General features: G+C 58.8%; 2 protein-coding genes across 3 annotated transcripts in view; both read right to left on the reverse strand.

Annotated features, from left to right (window-relative positions):
- ZNF385C (zinc finger protein 385C) overlaps nt 1–18599 on the reverse strand; it is a 59060-nt gene that overhangs the window by 23266 nt on the left and 17195 nt on the right. The window contains exon 1 of one of the 2 annotated variants that reach the window (XM_062627705.1): nt 4217–4431. The exons of the other annotated variant lie outside the window; for it this stretch is intronic. Within the exon in view, the coding sequence (XP_062483689.1) occupies nt 4217–4226 (10 nt within the window). The 5' untranslated portion in view covers nt 4227–4431. Of the gene's footprint in view, nt 1–4216; nt 4432–18599 lie in introns of those variants that run through there. 2 annotated transcript variants of the gene reach the window in all.
- CUNH17orf113 (chromosome unknown C17orf113 homolog) overlaps nt 1–18599 on the reverse strand; it is a 31025-nt gene that overhangs the window by 7844 nt on the left and 4582 nt on the right. Inside the window, exon 2 of the mRNA XM_062627700.1 lies at nt 14538–14786. Coding sequence (XP_062483684.1) covers nt 14538–14786 — 249 coding nt within the window. The remainder of the gene's footprint in view (nt 1–14537; nt 14787–18599) is intronic.

Genomic DNA, 18599 nt, shown 5'->3' on the forward strand with positions numbered 1-18599 from the left:
CGGAGCATCCAACGGCGCTGCCAAAGGGATGGATCCTGGCAACCCCCCCACCAATGCTCCAGCCCCACGGCCGCGGTCCAGAGGGTTTGTCATTGTGCCGACAAGAAGCTGAACAGGAGAGATTGAAATCCCAGCCACGTTATCCCAAGGGTATTAAATCCCCGAGTCCAAACGCATTCATAGGGTCTTGGTTGCCTTCTCTGCTTTGAGCCATCTCAGCCCCTGGGGAATGATCTCGCTTTTCCAACAGGGAAGAGCAGTTCCTGGTGCTCCCGAGCTGCAAACCCCACTGAGCCCCATCCCCTCACAGCACCCAGCTCCAGCGGCCACCCTCCTGCCACCCATCACACAAGGTCAGCGCTGCACAGGGGCTCTGGTCCTTGGGGGGGGGGGGGGGGGGGGCAGAGGAGCGGGGACCATGGGGTGCTGCTGGAGAAGGAGCCCCCCAGTCACTACCAGCTTGCAGGACGCTGCCTCCCTCCTCCCTCCCCTTGTCACAACCTTCTGCTGCGTGAGTCGAGCTGGCAGGGATCAGCCCTGAAACCGGCTCAAACGACATTTGGAACATGATGACCTTAAGGTCCTTTCCAACCCTAACTATTCTGTGATTCTATGACATCTGCAAACTCAGGGCATGGCCACAGACAGGGCGCTTTGGCCAGCTGGGGGGGCAGTGCTTATTTTGCCCCCCCCCCAGCCTGATGCTCTTCCAAGCAGATACAGGGGCGGCGTTCCCCCCACAAAGCAGCAGAGCCTTTTTGTCAAGGAGCAAGAGCAGAAGACAAGGAGATTTCCCTCCCTCCCAATTGATCCTGGTCCTCAAAAGGCACCTCAGCTGCATCCAGCACCCCAGGAGCTGCCCCAAGCCATAACCCTGCACAACCGATGCACTAAACCATGTCTAAGGGGCAAAACTGGGTGGAGGTCTTGCTCTATCCAGCCTCTTTTCCTCCCCTATGTCCACAAGCATCCAGCCCACCTCTCCTTGGATCTTAATTCCCAGATCTCCCCATGTAGCAATGAGCAGCCGTCCAGCATCCATCCAGCCCCAATCCTTTAGCATCCCTTGCATCCTGCTGGGACCAGTACCAAGGAGCTCGGGAGGGAGCTGGGCTCATTCTAACCTGGCACAGGAGCAGGATGGAGGCAGCGAGTATTGAACCGATTCGGGCTCTGCTCCCCCAAAAGCCCTGCCCTCCCCACCATCACCACCTCCTCTGGGGTGGTGGGGGACAGGTCAGGGTGCTCCTGAAGGATGGGAAGCTCAGGGGGGAGACTGGAGCCCCGGGTAGTTCAGTCTTTATCCAGGGCATCGTTTAAATCAGAGCAATTATGGGTAAATCCACTTCATTCTGTACAGGGAGTGAGCGACCGAAATGAAAAGGGAAAAACCCGATAACTCCAATTGATGCTTTCTCACCATTCCGGGGAAATAACCAATTGGGAACAAAGGAAGGGGCTCCTGTCTCTGCCAGCCTCTTGAAGCCAACACAGTTTTCACTGTGAGCAGTGAAAATGGTTTCTGTTATTGAAGCACCTGAAGCTCAGGGGGGTACAAAGGGACTCATCCCCCTTGCAGGGGTCCCACTGGCTCTGACTTCAGGGCTGTAAGTCCTGGGAGGCCAAAGGGGCTTTCAAACCCCAATCCATTTACAGGTTCACCCCAAAGGTTCTCCCAAAGGCAAAGCCCCTGCTCCGTGCTCCCCAGCACTGTTTTCTGGGAGCTCAGCATCCATCACCTTTGTGCTGACAGCTCAGACGTGCACAGACCCCCCTGTCCTGGCCCTGCCAGGGTCGGACGATGACAACACATCTGTCATTATATTTTAATTAGGTTTCTCTTTCCTACCCCTGGTATTTCGTTGTCATTTCCGCAACTCCCACCCAGGCCATGCCAACAGCATCACTTCGGAGCGGAGGGGGCACCGCAGCCCACTCCTGCACCCATGTGCTGCATGCCCTACCCCTGCGGTCATCGGGGCTCTGGGACATGAGGATGGGTTCTGGAAGGGACCCCTAAAGCCCCAGTGCCAGCAGCAGAAGCTTCAGCCAAGTCCAGGTTTATTTAAAGCCCCGTTCGCCCCTCGTTACTCCAGGTGAGGTATCATTACAAACCATCTAAAAAGTGGATGGTGAATGATACCCTTGGCCAGTGCTGTGACATTTTCTAACCCACATCATACTGGAGGTCAAGATTAGATGACAGCTTGGTCTAAAAATACTCCGAAGGGGAGGCTGAGGCTATCGGAGTAGCTCAGAGCCCCGGCTGGGCGAGCTCAGGGCTGAAACCAGGAGACTGATGCTCTCCCCAGGCCATTCCTTGGTGCGAGCCCCGGCAAGAAAATCAGTGCTGCACGTACAGAGAAACCCACCCAGAGCAACCCCAGTCCCACCACCCGATGGAGGAGCCCCAAAGCAAACCCAGTTTGAGCGGGGACAGGCTCCCTTCCCCATTCACCCGCACAGCGGCAGAGAGGAGCCTCATTAAGCTGGCAGTTAATAGGAGCAAACCCAGAGCAGCACCAGGGCCCAGCACCGAGCGGAGCCGCGGGGCTCCGGGTTCCCGTTTGGTTCTTAAGGGCTGCTTAAATCACAGCGGGGAGAGGACGCGGAGCACTCACAGCGAGCAGCCACAGCACAAACACCTTCCAAAGCACCGCGTTTCTCTACGCAGGGCTCCACGGCTGCGGCACAGAGATCACCAGCGAGAGCCCGGTTCAGAATTGAAGCTTTAGCGGCTTTGCAACTTTTCAGGCATATTTGAGACCGCAAAGCTAAACCCAGGTTCGGGTTGGGGTTATTTTTGTTGCTGGTCTTCGGGTTCTTTGGTTTTAAACCTGCTCTGCCTGACAAGTATCCCAGCTGAACATCCCGAGCAGCACCACACGCTCCGGAGGTACAGCCAAAGGCAGCTCGCTGGGGAAAGGCTGCGTTTCCCACTGTTAGGACAATCCAAGCGATCCCAGGAGCCAGCCGAGGGGCAAGGCTGGAGGAAGGGCAGAGGAGCCCCATCCGCCGTGCCACCCCCGGACCGACAAGTGCACACCAGTGAGAGGGCACTCGTTTTACCTCCGGTGCCTGGAGGCATGCAGGCACGCACATGCTCACACGTATGTGCACCCCACATGCACACGGACGTGCATGGAGAGACCCAGCGCCGCTGCCCGCAGGGACCCAGCACACCGGGAATAAACCCACCGAAATGCCCAGCCCTGGCTCTGGGCATGGAACGGGTCCTAGAGCAGCGCCACGCTCCCTCTGCGGCCACAGCCCACCGAGCCCACGGCAGCGAGGCACCGACTGCACCCCCAGCACCCGCTTCCCCCCACAGAGGCGCTGCCGGCCCCACACTCCCCCTCAAAACCATCCAAGCATTCTCATCACGAGTGCAGCAGGAACACGAGCTGGAGCTGACACCCGAACAAAGAGCAAGGGCAAGAGGAAGCCCTGCGAGCCCACGACCTTTTTCTGCCTCTTTTTGCAGCCCTGGAGGGGGGGAATCAATGCGATGCAGTGATTCAAACTCAGCTTGAGCCCCGCAAGTCATCAGGATGTGCAGGCTGGAGCCGAGGAACGGGCTGCGTGTGCGCCGGGGCTGGAGGGACCATTTTGTTGATGCAAATAAAAAGAACCAGCTCTTTAAATGGGTTTTCGGGCAGGGAACGGCAGCGACCCGGTTTGCTTAGGAAGAAGGAAACCTCACGAGGGTGGTTTGGGGTGGGGAGCCCTGATGGGAGTGGGATTGGGGACCCCGCAGGTGAATCACGGATGGATGCTGCTCAACCCCTCGCTCCGAGCCCGGGCTCCTCCAGCCCCGCGCGTTCCTGGACCTCTTCCCCAGCACTAAAGAACCCACCTCAAATTTTCACTATTCTGTGGTCAAAACTGCGACGGGGTGAAAAGATTCCCCCCCCCCCCCCTTCCCCATGACCTCAGCCGAGCTACCCCGGAGAGAAGAAACCACCAGATGTATTTTCTCCCTTAAAGCACAACTCGCGCCGTGATTTATCGCCCTTTTCCCAAGCTCAAGTAACTCGGTGGAAGCCGCTGCTCGCCGGAGCGCTCGGACGGGCTCCGGAGCATCCCATGCCCGGGACAGGAGCACGGCGAGCTCCCCGACCCCCGCCCCGACAAACCGCGCTCCCCCCGGTCCAGGGGGGACCCCGCTCCCCCCCCAGTTGCTTCGCTGGGGGGGGGGAAGTTGCGCTTCACCCACCTAGGAGCATTTTGGATCCGGCTGCGTCCCCTCGGCGCTGCTGCTGCTGCTGCTGCCTCCCGCTCGCCCGGCTGGGTGCGGGCAGGGCGGGCAGAGCTGCGGGCAGGGCAGGGCAGGACTCGCCCGCAGCCCCCGCCCAGCCGCGCACCCCCTCCAAATGAGCAGGTTAAAGCCGCCGAGCGATGCGAGCCCCTCACCCGCGCGTCCGGCCCCTCCTTGGCCCGAACCCGAGCGCAAAAGCCGCCGGAGGTGCCGGGTATTGAGATGGAAACGGAGGGGAGGGGAGGGGAGCGGGAGGGGGGCCGGCCCCCCAAAGCCACAGAAGGGGAGCTCCGGGCGGGAGGAGGGAGCCTACAAGGGGGAGCACCGGAGCCCCCCAGGGCGCTGGTTTTAGGGCCCCAAGCTGGGTCTCCCTGCTTGGGGAGGGGGGCGCCGCAGCGGCACCGACCCTTTCTGGGAGCTGCTCCCCAGAAATCCCATCGTTGCAGGCACACGGTGGTGGGAAGAGGCTGAGCCAAGCATCCCCCTGACCGGCATCACTCCAGACTGCCCGGGAAGCCCAGCACATCCCTCACCGCTGCCATGCTTCCCCCACTCCAGTCCCCAGTGCACCCCTCGGCTTTCGGGGTTCAGGCCCAAGAGCAGCAGCGTGAGAGGAGGCTCCCAACTTGGCTGCATGGTGCCCTTAGGAGAGGGAAAACCTGCCTGTGAAAGGAGGAAACAGCTGTCTCCCCCCTCCAAAAGGGAGACAGGGAAAACAGGCAGGGATTTCAGTGCTTCCCTTTAGTGAAACAACACAAGGAGTAGGGCAGAACCTCTCTCCTTCAGCAGAGCAAAACCAAAGCTGTAAACCATGAGATGCCAAATCACCTCCCCAGGCACTGCAGCTGGACCAGACGCTTCTGGGGTAGATTCCAGCATTTTTGGTGCTCTGAAAAGCACCCAGAGCCATTGGGCCCCACTGCATGGTGCTGTGGATTGGGGCATCCATGGGTCCTTCTCCCAGTACCCACTGGGCAGCACCAGGCATACATTCAGGTGATGTTCTCAGGGCCCTGAGCAGCAGCCACAGGTTTAGCCCCAGTGCTCACTAATCTGGGGTCAACATGTGGGCCTGTGCTGCCTGGTACTGGCCTCCTCAGGCTATTTAAACCCTATATTAATATGTTCAATGTCATCAGCGATGTGGCATTACCACAAGTGAGCATCAAGCAGAGGGGAGGTGGGGGTATGAGGACCAGGGGGCTCAAAACCACTCAGGGGCTCTTCTTTTGCCTGCAACAACCACAAGCCATTGGCAAGTTTGGCATATCTCAACTTCCAGGCCCACTGGCAAGGACCAGCCAGACCAATAGACAGCCCTGAACCCCTCACCGCATCCTCCATCCTCACTCACCCCAGCCCTGACCAGCCAGTGACAAGGGTTAGTGGTGCTGGTGTAATGGTTGGCCTTGATGGTCTTAAAGGTCTTTTCCAACCCAGTTGGTTCTATGGCCCATTGCTGAGTTGATCCCGGCCGGGCAGGCACATCCCAGCCGAGCTGAGAAGGGTCGAGCTGGCATGACAGGGAGGGGTGGGAATGAGGAATGGCAGCGTGGGACTGTGGTTTATGGCAGAGCTTTGAGGCCAGCGGGAGCAGAGGCTAATTGCAGGTACTGATTACAGACCCCGGCCATTAACGCCTCCTGCCCGGCCGCAGCGGATCCCTGGAATTTCCCGGCCATGCAGCGTGGGTCCGGCTGGTGCATAGCTTGCTATATTTGCATGTGGACCCCATGGCAGCGGCACAAACCCTCCCACCATGCCCAGACCCCCATCACCCTCCCTACTGGGGGGCATCACCAGCCACCCCGCACCCAGGCAGCAAATCCCGCAACCGCTTCTTCCGCCACATCCTCTCCTGCTGAGCATCTTCACTGCTGCAAAGGGCACCTGGGGCCGTGACAAAGGGCTTCACCATCCCTGTGTGACACCGTGGGAGGCACGAAACTCAATCAAAGCCACGGGCATCGCTGTGTCAGGTGCTACAACCCCCCCGCAATCACTGCTTCTCAGTGCAGGGCCCCCATGGCTGAGCAACGGAGGGAGCGGTGGTGAAACCAGAGGTGTCTCAGCACCAGGGCCTGCCCCGGCACAGCCACAGCCCCCGGCAGCCCACAGCTCATCATGAACATCCCAGGAGAGGCAAGTCCCAACCATGCAGTCAAAGGGGGAGCATTCCCTGTGCCCGCGCCGAGCCGGGCTTGCTCGGGCAGGTCTGCTCGAGCCGTGCCTGCAGCAGCAGCTCAATGGGAAGGGGAGGGAAGGAGCTGGGATGGTGCTTGGGAAGCAGAGCGGGTCTCTGAGCCATCAGGCTCAGTCTGGGCACGGGCTGTCCCTAACGCCATTGGGCTCTTCGTGAGGACAGGCTTGGGGAACCACAACAGTGATTACTCTGAAGCCTACTGAGGGCAGTGTTAAACTGCACCGGCTGAGCGTAAAGGGCCCATGGTTTAACCACCAGAACCACTAAGAGATGACCAGGGCAGGCTCTGCCCAACCTTAGACTCCAAGGGCTGGCAAACAAGGAGCAGAAGTGGGCAATGAACACATCAGTAAACAAGGGAGACAGAGGGATCCAACCCAGCAGGAAGCTGTCCCCCTGCTCATCCCAGCTGAGCCCTCCAGCGCCTTTCTGGCTGACTTTGTTCACCGAGGATTTAGGGTATAATTTGGGGGTGAAAGATGCCAGATAGGATCAGGACGGATACACCTGCAGCAACCGTATTGGTTTTCTTCTGCTCTGAAACTTGAGCCCATAGAAGCAGAGGCTGAGGCGCGGAGCAGCCGCCGGCAGCGCATCCCCGCCGGGCTGGGAAGGAAGGCGCTGACCTTTCCTGCTCCCGAGTTTGCTCAGGATTAAGGTAACACATTTGAAGGGCTAAATCCTCCCCCCGGGGGGTTCCCGCACAAAGAGACGGGGTTTTGTGGCTCACATTCCACACACCCCCCTTAATGAACAGACCCGGCCCGCGGGCAGGTGCCCACCCCAACGGGATCAGAGCATCCCAATGTTTTCATTCTTCCTGGAGGTTTCTGCTTTTATCCACCTAAAAGGATGCATTCGGCTGTGGCGATGGGGGGGACGTGCACCCCCCAGGGATTAGTGGTTTAACCTCAGTTTTCCCCACAAAGGGAAGGTCTGGTATCATTGTGTTCCTAAGAGCCACGGTAACATCCAAACACCTCTGCTTTCCTTCCCTGTGCCACTTTAATCTTTGCTGTTTCAGAGGAACGATATCGCCCTTTCATCCTGTGCGAAGCTGCAGCTTTAAACTGTGATGGAACCTACTTAAGGGCCGTTTTGTGGCAGGGGGAGGTGTTAAAACACCATTTCCCCCTCGTTTTAGTAAGGATCCACCTCAAAAAAAAACCCCACAGCTTAAAAAGGTTTCAATGCCTATGATCAGGATTCTGACCCTTCAGCAGCACGGCCACTGCTGCTGCCCTGGTGTCACTGCTGAGAGCAGCTGCCACGTCCCCAGGCCTGGGATGTCAAACGGGGGCTGCTCCATCCCTCAGCGAAGAGCCCCAAGGACATGCAAGTGCTTGAATAAAGGAGCAGAGCCAGCACCTCCCGCGCTCATCCTCCTGCCCAGGGACACGTCTAATTACAAAGGCATCCAGGCCAGGTCTGCAAATAGGGCGGAGAAACGGGATGACCTAAAAATGTTTAATTATCGGGGAAAGAGATGGAAATTACACCTGGAAATAGCTTCTGAGAGCACCATTTTCCCATCCAATTTCAGAGGGGCCCCTCTAGAAGGACCAGGGCAGAGGATTTCGCCTGCAACCACACTTCAAGCGCCCGAAGAAACCCTTTGCACAGCACCAAGACCTTCTCTCTGACACGGCAATGGCAGCATGAGCGAAAGCATTTCCTAAATCCACGGCTGTGGAAAATACCAAAGGTGAACGGGAGCAGCGTTTGCTTTCGGAAGACAGCAACAACTCCAAGGCAAGAGCGGGGAGGGAAACCTGATTCAAGGCGATCACGCGATGACTGCAGGTAAACGCAGCCCAGCTCCAACCGAGGGTAACTGCCTCCCATGCTCTGGTTGAGGGAGCTGAGGATCCCAGCATGGGCCCACCTCTGGGGCTCCGTGTCCCCTTTGTCCAATAGCCAGAACCCGGTTGTCTCCCTGTTATGGCACCACGGGGTTATAAAGAGGAGAGATCACCCTGGGAAAGACAGCATAAAGCATGACGAGGGCAGATCAGCTCTTCACAGAAAATCTTCTATTGCTTACGACTTACTGTCTGGGAACATAAACCAGTTTAACCAGCCGGCCCTAAATCACAGTGACAGCTTTACACTACCCACAAACCTCTGCTCACCCTCATCCAGCTCAGCCCAACCTCCCCTTTCCACAGCCACCCACTTTTAAGCCCTCATTCCCCCCCCTTCCTCCGGGAGAGCAGCACACACACATAGGATGGAGCAGTGAACCCAAGGCACAGCAGGGCCCGGAAGGGATGAGCTGCATTCCCAGCCTCACTGCTCATGGAGATCCTGGACAAGTCCCCCTTCCTAGTCCCCATCCATCCCTTCAGCTCCAGCGGTCTTTGGGATGGACATCGCACGCACAGCCTGCGGTGTACCCAGCACCTCTAATCCATGCTGATGGGAGCAGGATGCAGCGGGATGCTTCCCCTCTCCCACAGTGGAGCAGGGCAGTGGCTGCCCTTGTCACTGGGAACAGCACGCTGAGGTCCTGCACATCCTCACCTCTCCATAGGGACATTTAAGGAGTGAAACGTTCTCATCAAGCAGGGCGCTAACAAGCAGAGCCCTGCTCACAGGCAGCTGATGCTTTTAGCATCTTCCCCCCTCACACTTACAATAAATCCCAGGCTTTTCCTCTTCCAAATCTGCTGAGCCGATGCTACATGAGAAACTGTGAAATATTCCATGGCTGCACGTTCCCCGTTGCTCTTAATCCGCTTCTAATTAGGACCACGTGTGACGCAGCCCTGAGCTAAGTGGCCATAAAATGCTATTGTGGCAACTTGAAAGCAAACCAAATGGAAGGAAATCACAGCAAAATCCAAGATTGAGGACGACGGGCTCACAAAATGCAGCGCTTAAAACCAACACGAGGCAGTTTCCTCCTGATGTGGGGAGGAAACACCGCCGCCAGCAGCATCCTCTGGGCACAGCTCAGCCTCTGCAGGCAGCGCGGAGCAGGGACCGCTGCTGCTCCGTATGGATCCGTCCTACATCCACTGCACAGAATTCACACACAATCCCATAGGGAACAGACCAAACCACCCCAGAGTACCCCCTGGACACCCCAGGCTGTGATTCAAGCCCATTCTGAGCATCCCTGGCATCAGTAACTCCCACAGCAGAGGAGACACATGGGAATACAGTGCTGGCTGCTGCATCTTCCCAGAGCTCAAAGGACTAAACCCCTTTATCGCAGAAACCATCACAGCCTTTTGACGAGGGGGATTTTAAAAGGAAGGAAGGAGCAGGGGCTGGAAGCATCACCAGGAATTGGGCTGGCACGTTATCAAGGGAGGAATTGGCCGCACAGGACCGGGTGCTGGATCAAAGCTCCCTGCTCCACGCATGATGCTGCATCCTCAGCTGACCACCACTGCACCCTTCCCAAGAAGCACCTCTTGAAGGTCAGAGCAGCTTCACACCAGGGGGACAATCTGGGGACTGGCCCAGCACCAAAAACCAGCCTCCAGCATCGGTGCGCAGCCACCAGCGAGGTCTCCCCTTCAGAATGACCCTGTCCCTCCCATCACCCATTCATTCATCACCCTGACCTATGCACCCTCCCTACCCTCTGACACGGGTCCAGGTCCTCAGACCCCCTCATTTCCCCTCAATACATTGAGAAGCTGCAGCTTTCCACGCTCCCCTCCCATGGTCACGACCCCCATGGCCCAGGCACCAGCCCTCCTACGGGTTAGGTTTGATTTACATCAGCTTCATTTGTTATCTTTTGGCTTCATCTGCTCTTTAAGACAAACCCCTCCTGCACACACAGCCAGAGCATCAGCCCCGACCTCCTCTTCGCTCTGAGCATCACACACCAGTGGGTCAAGCAGAGCCCGGGAGCTTCTCTACAGCATCCTTTGGCCAAGAGTTGAATTTTAGTGGAAGTTACTGGTTTAATACAATCACTGATGAGTTCTGATGCAGCTCTGACTCCATGAGAAGCCGAAGAGCTGGGCTTTGCATGGAGAGAGCAACGGAACAGGGTATTGCCAGAGGATTTAAAAAGGGAGCAGTCTTCCCCAGGTCAATGGGCTGGCACAAGGCTGATGGGCCCAGGGAAGGGTTTGGGCTCACACAGAGCCCCCAGGCCCTTTTCCCCCTCCCAAAACGGCTTGGTTTTGGCATAACAAGAGCGTTTAGTGCAATGGAACCAATTCTCCCCTCTCCCCACCCGAACGGCCTGCTCAGACCCACCAGCTCCCCCCATGCCAGGGCTCTGCTTTCCCAGGGGATGCTCCGAGCAGCTTCAGGACTCATTTACCTGCAGGGTTATCCCAGCCCAGCCCAGAGCACTGATGGAGGAGCCGTTCAACGGGAGCAGGCTCCCCCCCCAGCACCCAGCACCCATTCTGTCAAAGGCAGGGGCTCTGCTGGCACCCCCCTGTGCAGGTTCCCCTGGGGTCCCCGCGTCCCCTCTGCCGCAGAGCCGGCGATGCCGGCGCTGTCACCACGATTTCCCTGCTCATCTCAGACCTTTTCCGCCCTGCAGACACGCACAGACACGGCCCAGCTCCAACAGGGAACCAGAATCCAGCCCTTGGAGAGGAGCCCTGAGATAGGGGCTGCGCTGCCGCGGAGCGGGGATGGCACCAGGCAGCCCTGGGGAGGGAACAGGGAGCAGAGGAAGAGCTCGTGACATGGATTAGCCCCGGGACACAGCCGGACCCGGGCGGTCTGGGCCGGGGCCGGGGCAAGCAGCTTGAGGTGGGCTCTGGGCTCTCATGGATGCTCCTGGACGGAGCATCCTTCCCACCGTCCCCAGGCAAGGGCCATGAGCTGCTGTGGGCTCGGATCTGCAGGAAGCCAGGACAGGGCACAGGGACACGGGCTCCAGCAGCAGGGGAGCACGAGCTGCTCCTCCCATCCCAGGGCTGGTTTGGGGCATGGTGGAACGGCTGTTTCTGGGAGCACTCAACAGTGAGGGGGTAAATGAAACGCTCCAGCTCAGCCCGTCCTGCAAGGGGCAGCCCTTGAGAGGATCCAGAAGGAAAAAGGGAAGCAGCAAACCCATCCCATGCCCTCTGCCAGCACACAAGAACCACTGGAGGATGAGCCAGGTTTGGGGTATTGCAGCTCTTGGCGCTCATTCAGTACCAAACTGAGGGGTCCAACCCCTGCTGTGGGAACACGAGGCCACCAAGAGCAAACTGAGCTCACTTGGGCACCCTTGAAAGCCCCAGGCAGTAATTGAATCATTCTTGACCCAGTTGGATTTGAACTGGCATCTGCAACACAAAAGCATCTTTCATCTGTGGACATCCCCTATCTAATTGCTGCAATTCAACACGAGACAACAGAGATCTGTGATTTGCATGGCAAGAGAACGCCTCACGAACAATGATTTGTTTTTAAGTTGGGGTCTTTCTGGCATCGAGCTAATAAATGGTAATGATACTGATTATCACATCTGTTTGCCAGCTCAGCCTCTCCACAGCCTTGCTCCACGGAACGCCAGCGATTGCAGCCTCTGCAGAAATCACTGCTCAGAGAAGCCGGAGGGAAAGGGGGAAGATGGAGCTGTGAAAAGCTGCCTTTGATGTAGCTGGGATGTCAGCATGAGGCAGAGATTCCCGCTCCGAGGAACATCCCGGCTTTGTCTGACTCCATTATTTCATTTAATCCCTTGTCTTTACAAACTCCCCTGCTCCTCCCAAGGCTCCCCAGCGCTGATGTGGTACCAGGGTCCATGCACCCTGCCCTCGCCGTGGTTGTGCTGGGCTGAGCCCATGGCCGGAGCAGGCACCTTGGGCAGGAGCTGCCTGACAAGGGGTGACTGCACCCATGGCTGAGGGCAGGTTCGCTTGCTCAGCACCCAAAGGTGCTGGCTTGGCCAGCAAAGGGCTCCAAGAGGAGCATGATGGAGCAGGGCCCCCCAGCACCAAGCACCCACCACCTCTGCCATCACGCTGCAGCCCTGGAGCACAGACCCGGAGCTTTCCCAGTGCTTGTCCTTTGCTCTCTTGGCAAGGCTGGAAGGGCATCAGTGGGTGGTTGGACTTGGGGAGGGGGGGTTCAGCCCCTCTCCCAGCACAGGCAACACGGGGCTGAGTGGCACCGAGCACCTGCAGTGCCAGCGGCAGACACCACATCAGGCAGTTCCAAGCCCCGGTGTATGATCCATGGCCAAGTTCCCAGCCTCCTGCTCACACCTCAGGGAAAGGTGGCTCGTGACAGCGCTGGAAACGACACTTTCATAACCAAAAGCACCGGGAGAAGCTCAGTTCCAGGCAGCAGCAGAGGCTGCGGTGAGAGCAGCAACCAGCACCGTGTCCCCACCGCCGCGGGGAGCAAGCACTGCCTGCTATTTCCCTACATAAGCAAATCCCATCCCTGCACGAGCAGAAGCCAAACTTCACCTTGAACACAGAAGCAAAGCGTGCGGGAGGCTGCCAGAGCCCCAAGTGCTGGCAGAGGCCAGGGCAATGCAGCAACACACGGAGCACGCCTGCACGCTCGGAGATCCTTTGGCTTGGTCGCGAGCGCATCCCTGGACAGAGCCATGGCCGGGTCCAGAGGGGGGATCTGGAAGCTGCAGGCTGGAATTTATGAGCCCTGTTCCCATTAAAATAGCAGGCAGTATTTCCACCTGTCAGGGAGCGATGATGAACAAGCCCAGCTCCTTTGCATATCCCAAGCCTTGCTCAGTCGAAGCGAGGGCAGGATTTGGCAGGCAGATGACCACTGCCATGCTCGGAATGCGGCTCCAGCTTGCCCAGTCTGCAGCAGGAGCAGGCTGATCCCCCGGGCTCTGCCAAGGCCAGGGCAGCGCAGGCAGGGCTCTGGCACCAGCCACAGGGCCCAGCTCGCACCCTTGGGGTCTGCTGGGGACGAGCATCTCCTGCCCCAGCCGGGAGCCAGGTCCTGCCTTCGGGGAAGTTCAGTGCCCAGCAGGATGGAAGGTGCTGGAGGGGAGCTTGGGTCCCGAAGCCACCAGGGAGCACAGACACGACGGCACCAGCACCAAGCACGGCCACCACGGTACCAGAGAGCATCAGCGTGTGCGTGGGGCAGGGTGCTGTGACCACCCACCCTGTTAACCAGGACCCAGGATACAGCGGGTTCCAGCACCCTGCGAGCCGCTGCTGCTTGGCTGTTTGCAAACACATCGAAGGGCTGCAAACAAGCCAGCAAGTGCTGTTAAACAAACATTTCCTGGTGAAACCAAGGGCTCCAACCCCTTTCTGCTCTTCAGCAGAGCAGCTCCTCATGGGAAGGGCAGTGGGGTGCAGGGGCCAGCTCCCAACACCCCAGTTTACAGCATCCCAACACATTCCTGCCCTTTCCACAGCCCCTCAACTTCTCAGCATCCTCACACCAGATAAAGGCACCAATTAGCTACAAAGTGCTTCAGAGGCTGCAGCTCCTTAATCCAACTTGTAATTAGTCTGGAAGGGAAGGAGGGCAGCCGCCAAGCTGCCACCCAGCGCTGCTCCAAGGGGGTTGCACCCAGACCCGCAGCCAGCAGCACCCTCCTGGGGGGATGAGTCTGGGCTGCTCCCCTCCGGCCATAGCACAGTGGGGTGCTTCATAGTAATGAGGCAATGGACAGCAACTCCACCACCAGGAACGGAAACTGCCCCGACTCACAGCATCCATGGGCCTTAAAGCATCCTGTCATTGAGACAACAACGGCCAAACTCGGCATAGTTACAGGAGACCCACATGGCAAGAGGCTGCAGGGGTGGGTCAAGGTGGTACCCAGAAAGCAGGGAGCCAGAAACCCACAATCCAACGGCAACTCCACACGGATGCGCTCATCCCTGCTGCACAAGTCACCTATGGAAACCCAAGATGCTCACAAAGACACCGAGTGCCAGCAGCTGCCCTTGCACATGGACGGGACCCCACGTGTTTATCCATGGGCTTCCAGGCCCTAAAACCACTCAAAGACCAGCAGTGGGGTGGGCAAGCCCCCGTCGTTCAGGCAGACCAACAAGAGACAGATGCCGAGGGCACAACGCAGCATTCCCGAGCATCCCATGAACGCAGCCCAGAGCAAGGGCAGCCTTTGGGGCAACCTCAACCTCAAGGCTGGGTTCCTCCTACCTTGTGCTGCCGGCATCTTGCCCTTGTTGAGCTGCTTGAGGCGCTTCTGGTGGGATTTGCCGTTGTAGTGGATCTGCGCCTGCGCGGCCGAGTTGAGCTGGATGTTGCAGACCTCGCACAGCGTGAACGATTGGTGCTTCTTCTCCCGCTTCATGCGCTGCTCGGGCTGGCCCGGGGGGCAGCTCCCCGCCTCCAGCGCCCGCACCCCGCTCTCGGGGCTGTGCGAGGGGCTCAGGGGTCGCTTCATGCCTGCGGGAGGAAGGACAGACCCGCCGTGAGCACAGAGGGATGGCAACAAGGGCCTGCCCGGGCTGCTTGAGCTGGGGGGAACCTCCCTGAGCATCTGCATCACTGCAATGGGTTGCATTAAGCCAGACGACATGAGCAGCAGCATTCCCAGGAGGTCGGTGCTGGAGCAGGGAATAACTCATTTCTTCCACGTTTCTAGCACCAGAGGACACTCCTCGTGTCAAAGTCTTTCTGTTCACTCCTGGACATCACCGTAGGTTGGCCCAAGACAGAGCTGGGATGGCAACCACCTCTGCTGGCAAGAAACTCAATGGGAGGGACTCGAGTGCTGTTCTGTCCCCCACAGCCCATCCCCACCATGGGTGCAAGCAACCTCCCCTGTGTTAGGTGGGTGCCTGTCCTGAATGTGGGGCTCTGCAGCCCCAGACCCTCACAGGGACACCCTTCCCCACAGAGGGGCTGAGGTCAGCCAGGGACACCCCTCCTGTGGCCCTTGCCTTGCAGCCACCCTGTCCCTGCTGCCCGAGCTCGCACCAGGAGCCACTGGGACATCCAGAAGAGCCTCGAAGAGGCGCGAAGGTCACCCGAGCGCTGTGATCCAGTTACCACCTTGGAGCTGGCAGCTGCTGCTTACACACACACAGAGGCACGCGGCACCCAGACACCCCGAGGGGCCAGGAGTGGGGCATTGGGGTTGCTGGGGGTGGCCAGAGAGGCCCCAGAGTTGTCCCTGGCATCCTCCGGAAGGATGTACAGGCCCTGCTCGGCCATTAGGGACCGGACCAGAGGCTCTGGTCATGCAACGGGCAGCCTGAAACGCAACCGCAGCATCACCCCGGACACCTCACCCAGCAGCCTCGGCTACGACCCATCACAACCTGAGCCCCCCAGGAAGCAACCCCGGCTCCCACAGGCGCCCTGCGGAGGGGCTCAGCGCACCCAGCACCCATCCTGCTGCAGAGCGGAGCTCTCGGTGGGCCGAAAACCACCGGGCTCAGCCCAGGACCCGCACCCGGTCCCGGTCCCGGCCGCTGCAGCCCCGGCCGCGGCCCCGCGGGGGCGCAGACGTTCCGCGCCCGTTCCCACGCGTGGGTCCCGCGGCCACCGGGGCGGCCCCGCTCCGAGCACCGGGAGCACGGCGCGGGGAGAGCGGCTCCGGGTCTTCCCTTCCTTTCCCTTCCCTTCCCTTCCTTTCCCTTCCCTTCCCTTCCCTTCCCGCACCTACCCCGAGCGCGGCGGTCTCGGTGCGCTCCGAGGCTCCAGAGCCGCCTCGCTCATCCCAGCCCCCGGAGGTGACAACGCGCGGCTCCTCCGTAGTTATATTTAGCAAAACGCACGGGAAGGTTTTTCCATGCGCTGTTAATTGAGACGGAGGCAGAAGCCGGGACCTGCAGCGATGGAGGGGCCCCCAGCTCACCCTGGGGTCCGACCACCCCACAGCAGCGCTTGCCCCATCTCCTGAAGGGGCTCACATCATTCTTGCCCAAGGAGGGCGCTCGCATGTGGGGAGGGAGCAGGACCCACAACCAGCCCCCAAGAGTCCCTTCCATTCTAAATCACGATTAGCCTAAAATGTTAACAACGACCCCCCTAAACTCGTGCCTCACCGGATAAAATACAAAGCAGCGAAACTAAAAGGAGCTTTCCATTAAAAATAAGTAAATTTGCTTTTCGGCAGAAGGATTTGGGAGCCTGGAGTCTGCATGAAGCCCTCTGGTACCCGCTACCCTCAGGGCTCTTTCTGAAGCTCCAGCTTCACTTTTGAATGAAAGAAGGAAATGCACATCCTTTGTGCTGGGAACAAGCGATTAAAAGCCCTGAAACGCTCAATTTCCCCTCTACATTTTAATTCCAAAGCCCAGCTGATGCTGTTGAGATGAGCCTTCCCGCACTCAGCACACTCCGGGCTGGCACAGAGGCAGGCTGGAGCCATCCCTCACAGGGAGCAATGAGCTGGGCAGAAACGCCCCATCCAACGCATCACATCACTGTGGTCCTTCCCCAAAACTCACAGCGATCGATGCCTGATGGCACTCAATGGGCAGGAGCCCCGCGGGACCCCAGAGGGGGCCTTTACCAGAATAACCATTAGCAGAGCAGCTGGAAAGCAGATCCGGGAGGCGATGAGCACCGGGAATGTGAAACAGAGCCTGGGGACGCAGCAGGACATGGGGAGCGCTGGTGGGGACACGCCAGCGGAGGCAGGTCCCCGGCTGCCCTTGGCATCCTCCCCCTCCCCGGGTATTTATAATGCAATCGCATCCCGGGATGCAGAGCTAAAATTGGAACATTATGTGGACAAAGCATCCCAAAAGTCTCCCCCATCCCATGAAGAGGAACTGCTGCCGCTTTGGGTCGGCTGCAGCTCCCGTTGCAGCGTTTCAAAGGCCTGTCCTGACAGCAAGCTCTTCTCATTCACTTGGTTTCTGCTGCTCCTGTTCTGCTTCTCAGGTGTCAGGCACATGGATGGGGCTGGACTGGTCACAGCACGTGTGGCAGCACATGGCTCCCTGACTGACACCTCCTGTGGGGCAGGTTTGGCCTTTTCAAAGCACCGAGGATCTTTTGGGGGGCTGTTACCCTTCACTGTGCCCCTCTGAAGGGTAAGTGACCCCACATCGATGCTCCCAAGGGGACTCAAGTGCTCCAAGTCAAAGCCAGCACAAAGCACAGGGTCACCACAGCCCAGCTCCACCCCAGCGCTGATGAAGCCAAGCATTTACCTTCCCCATGGAACAACCTTGTGCTTTGGGGGTCTTCCCAAGGGCCTTCCACTGGGGTCAGTGGGCTGAGCTGCCCCTCGCCCAGCTTTCCCCTGGCCCCTCAGCCCCAGTAGCCCCATGGTGCCCATCCACCTGCACTATTTGCTGCCCTTTGCTCAGAGGCTGTTCCGGCCCTGCCGCCAGCCTAAAGGGGCGAAAGGCTCCTGCTGGGTGTGAAAAGCTCGTGACAGATGTCCAGATCTCTCTGAAATGAAAGAAGGTCACAGCAGCTTCGGTGTCACAGCAGCTTCGGTGTCACGGCATCGGGGAGCGCTGCGTCAAAGCACCCAGCTCCCACTGCAGCGCGGCCAGGACGCGCTGCCCACCAGCACCCAGAGCAGCCCCTAGCCCCACACACCCTGCAGACACATGCGGCCCAGCCCCAGGGCTGCAGCGCTCCCATCTCCATGTCCAAGGGCCATTCGCCTGCTCATTCTCACTGCTTTTATTGTGATCACTTGGAATAAGAACTGGATTGTGGGATTGCCGTCCCCTCATCCCTGTCACTCCCAGCATAGAATCCTAGAATCAATCAGGTTGGAAAAGACCTTGAAGATCATCAAGTTCAACCTTTATCCCAGGACTGCCACGTCCACCACTAAACCACGTCACTGAGGGACATCCTGTGCTTCAGCTCCTAAACACAAACCAAGCTCTACTGAAGTGCAGAGGAGGCCACGGAGGTGCTGTGAGGGCTGGAGCAGCTCTGCTCTGGAGCCAGGCTGAGAGAGCTGGGCTGGGGCAGCCTGGAGAAGAGAAGGCTCCTGAAGGGGAGACCTGAGAGCAGCTCCAGTTCCTGAAGGGGCTGCAGGAAACCTGGAGAGGGGCTTGGGACAAGGGCCCATAGGGACAGGCCAAGGGGAATGGCTTGAACCTGCCCGAGGGGAGACTGAGATGAGCTCTTAGGCAGAAGCTCTTCCCTGTGAGGGTGCTGAGGCGCTGGCACAGGGTGCCCAGAGAAGCTGTGGCTGCCCCATCCCTGGCAGTGTTCAAGGCCAGGTTGGACACAGGGGCTTGGAGCAAGCTGCTCCAGTGGAAGGGGTCCCTGCCC

Source organism: Pezoporus occidentalis, unplaced genomic scaffold, assembly GCF_034315485.1.
Source record: "Pezoporus occidentalis ecotype Australia unplaced genomic scaffold, CSIRO_AGI_Poc_V1 ctg304, whole genome shotgun sequence".
Classification (NCBI taxonomy): Eukaryota; Metazoa; Chordata; class Aves; order Psittaciformes; family Psittacidae; genus Pezoporus; species Pezoporus occidentalis.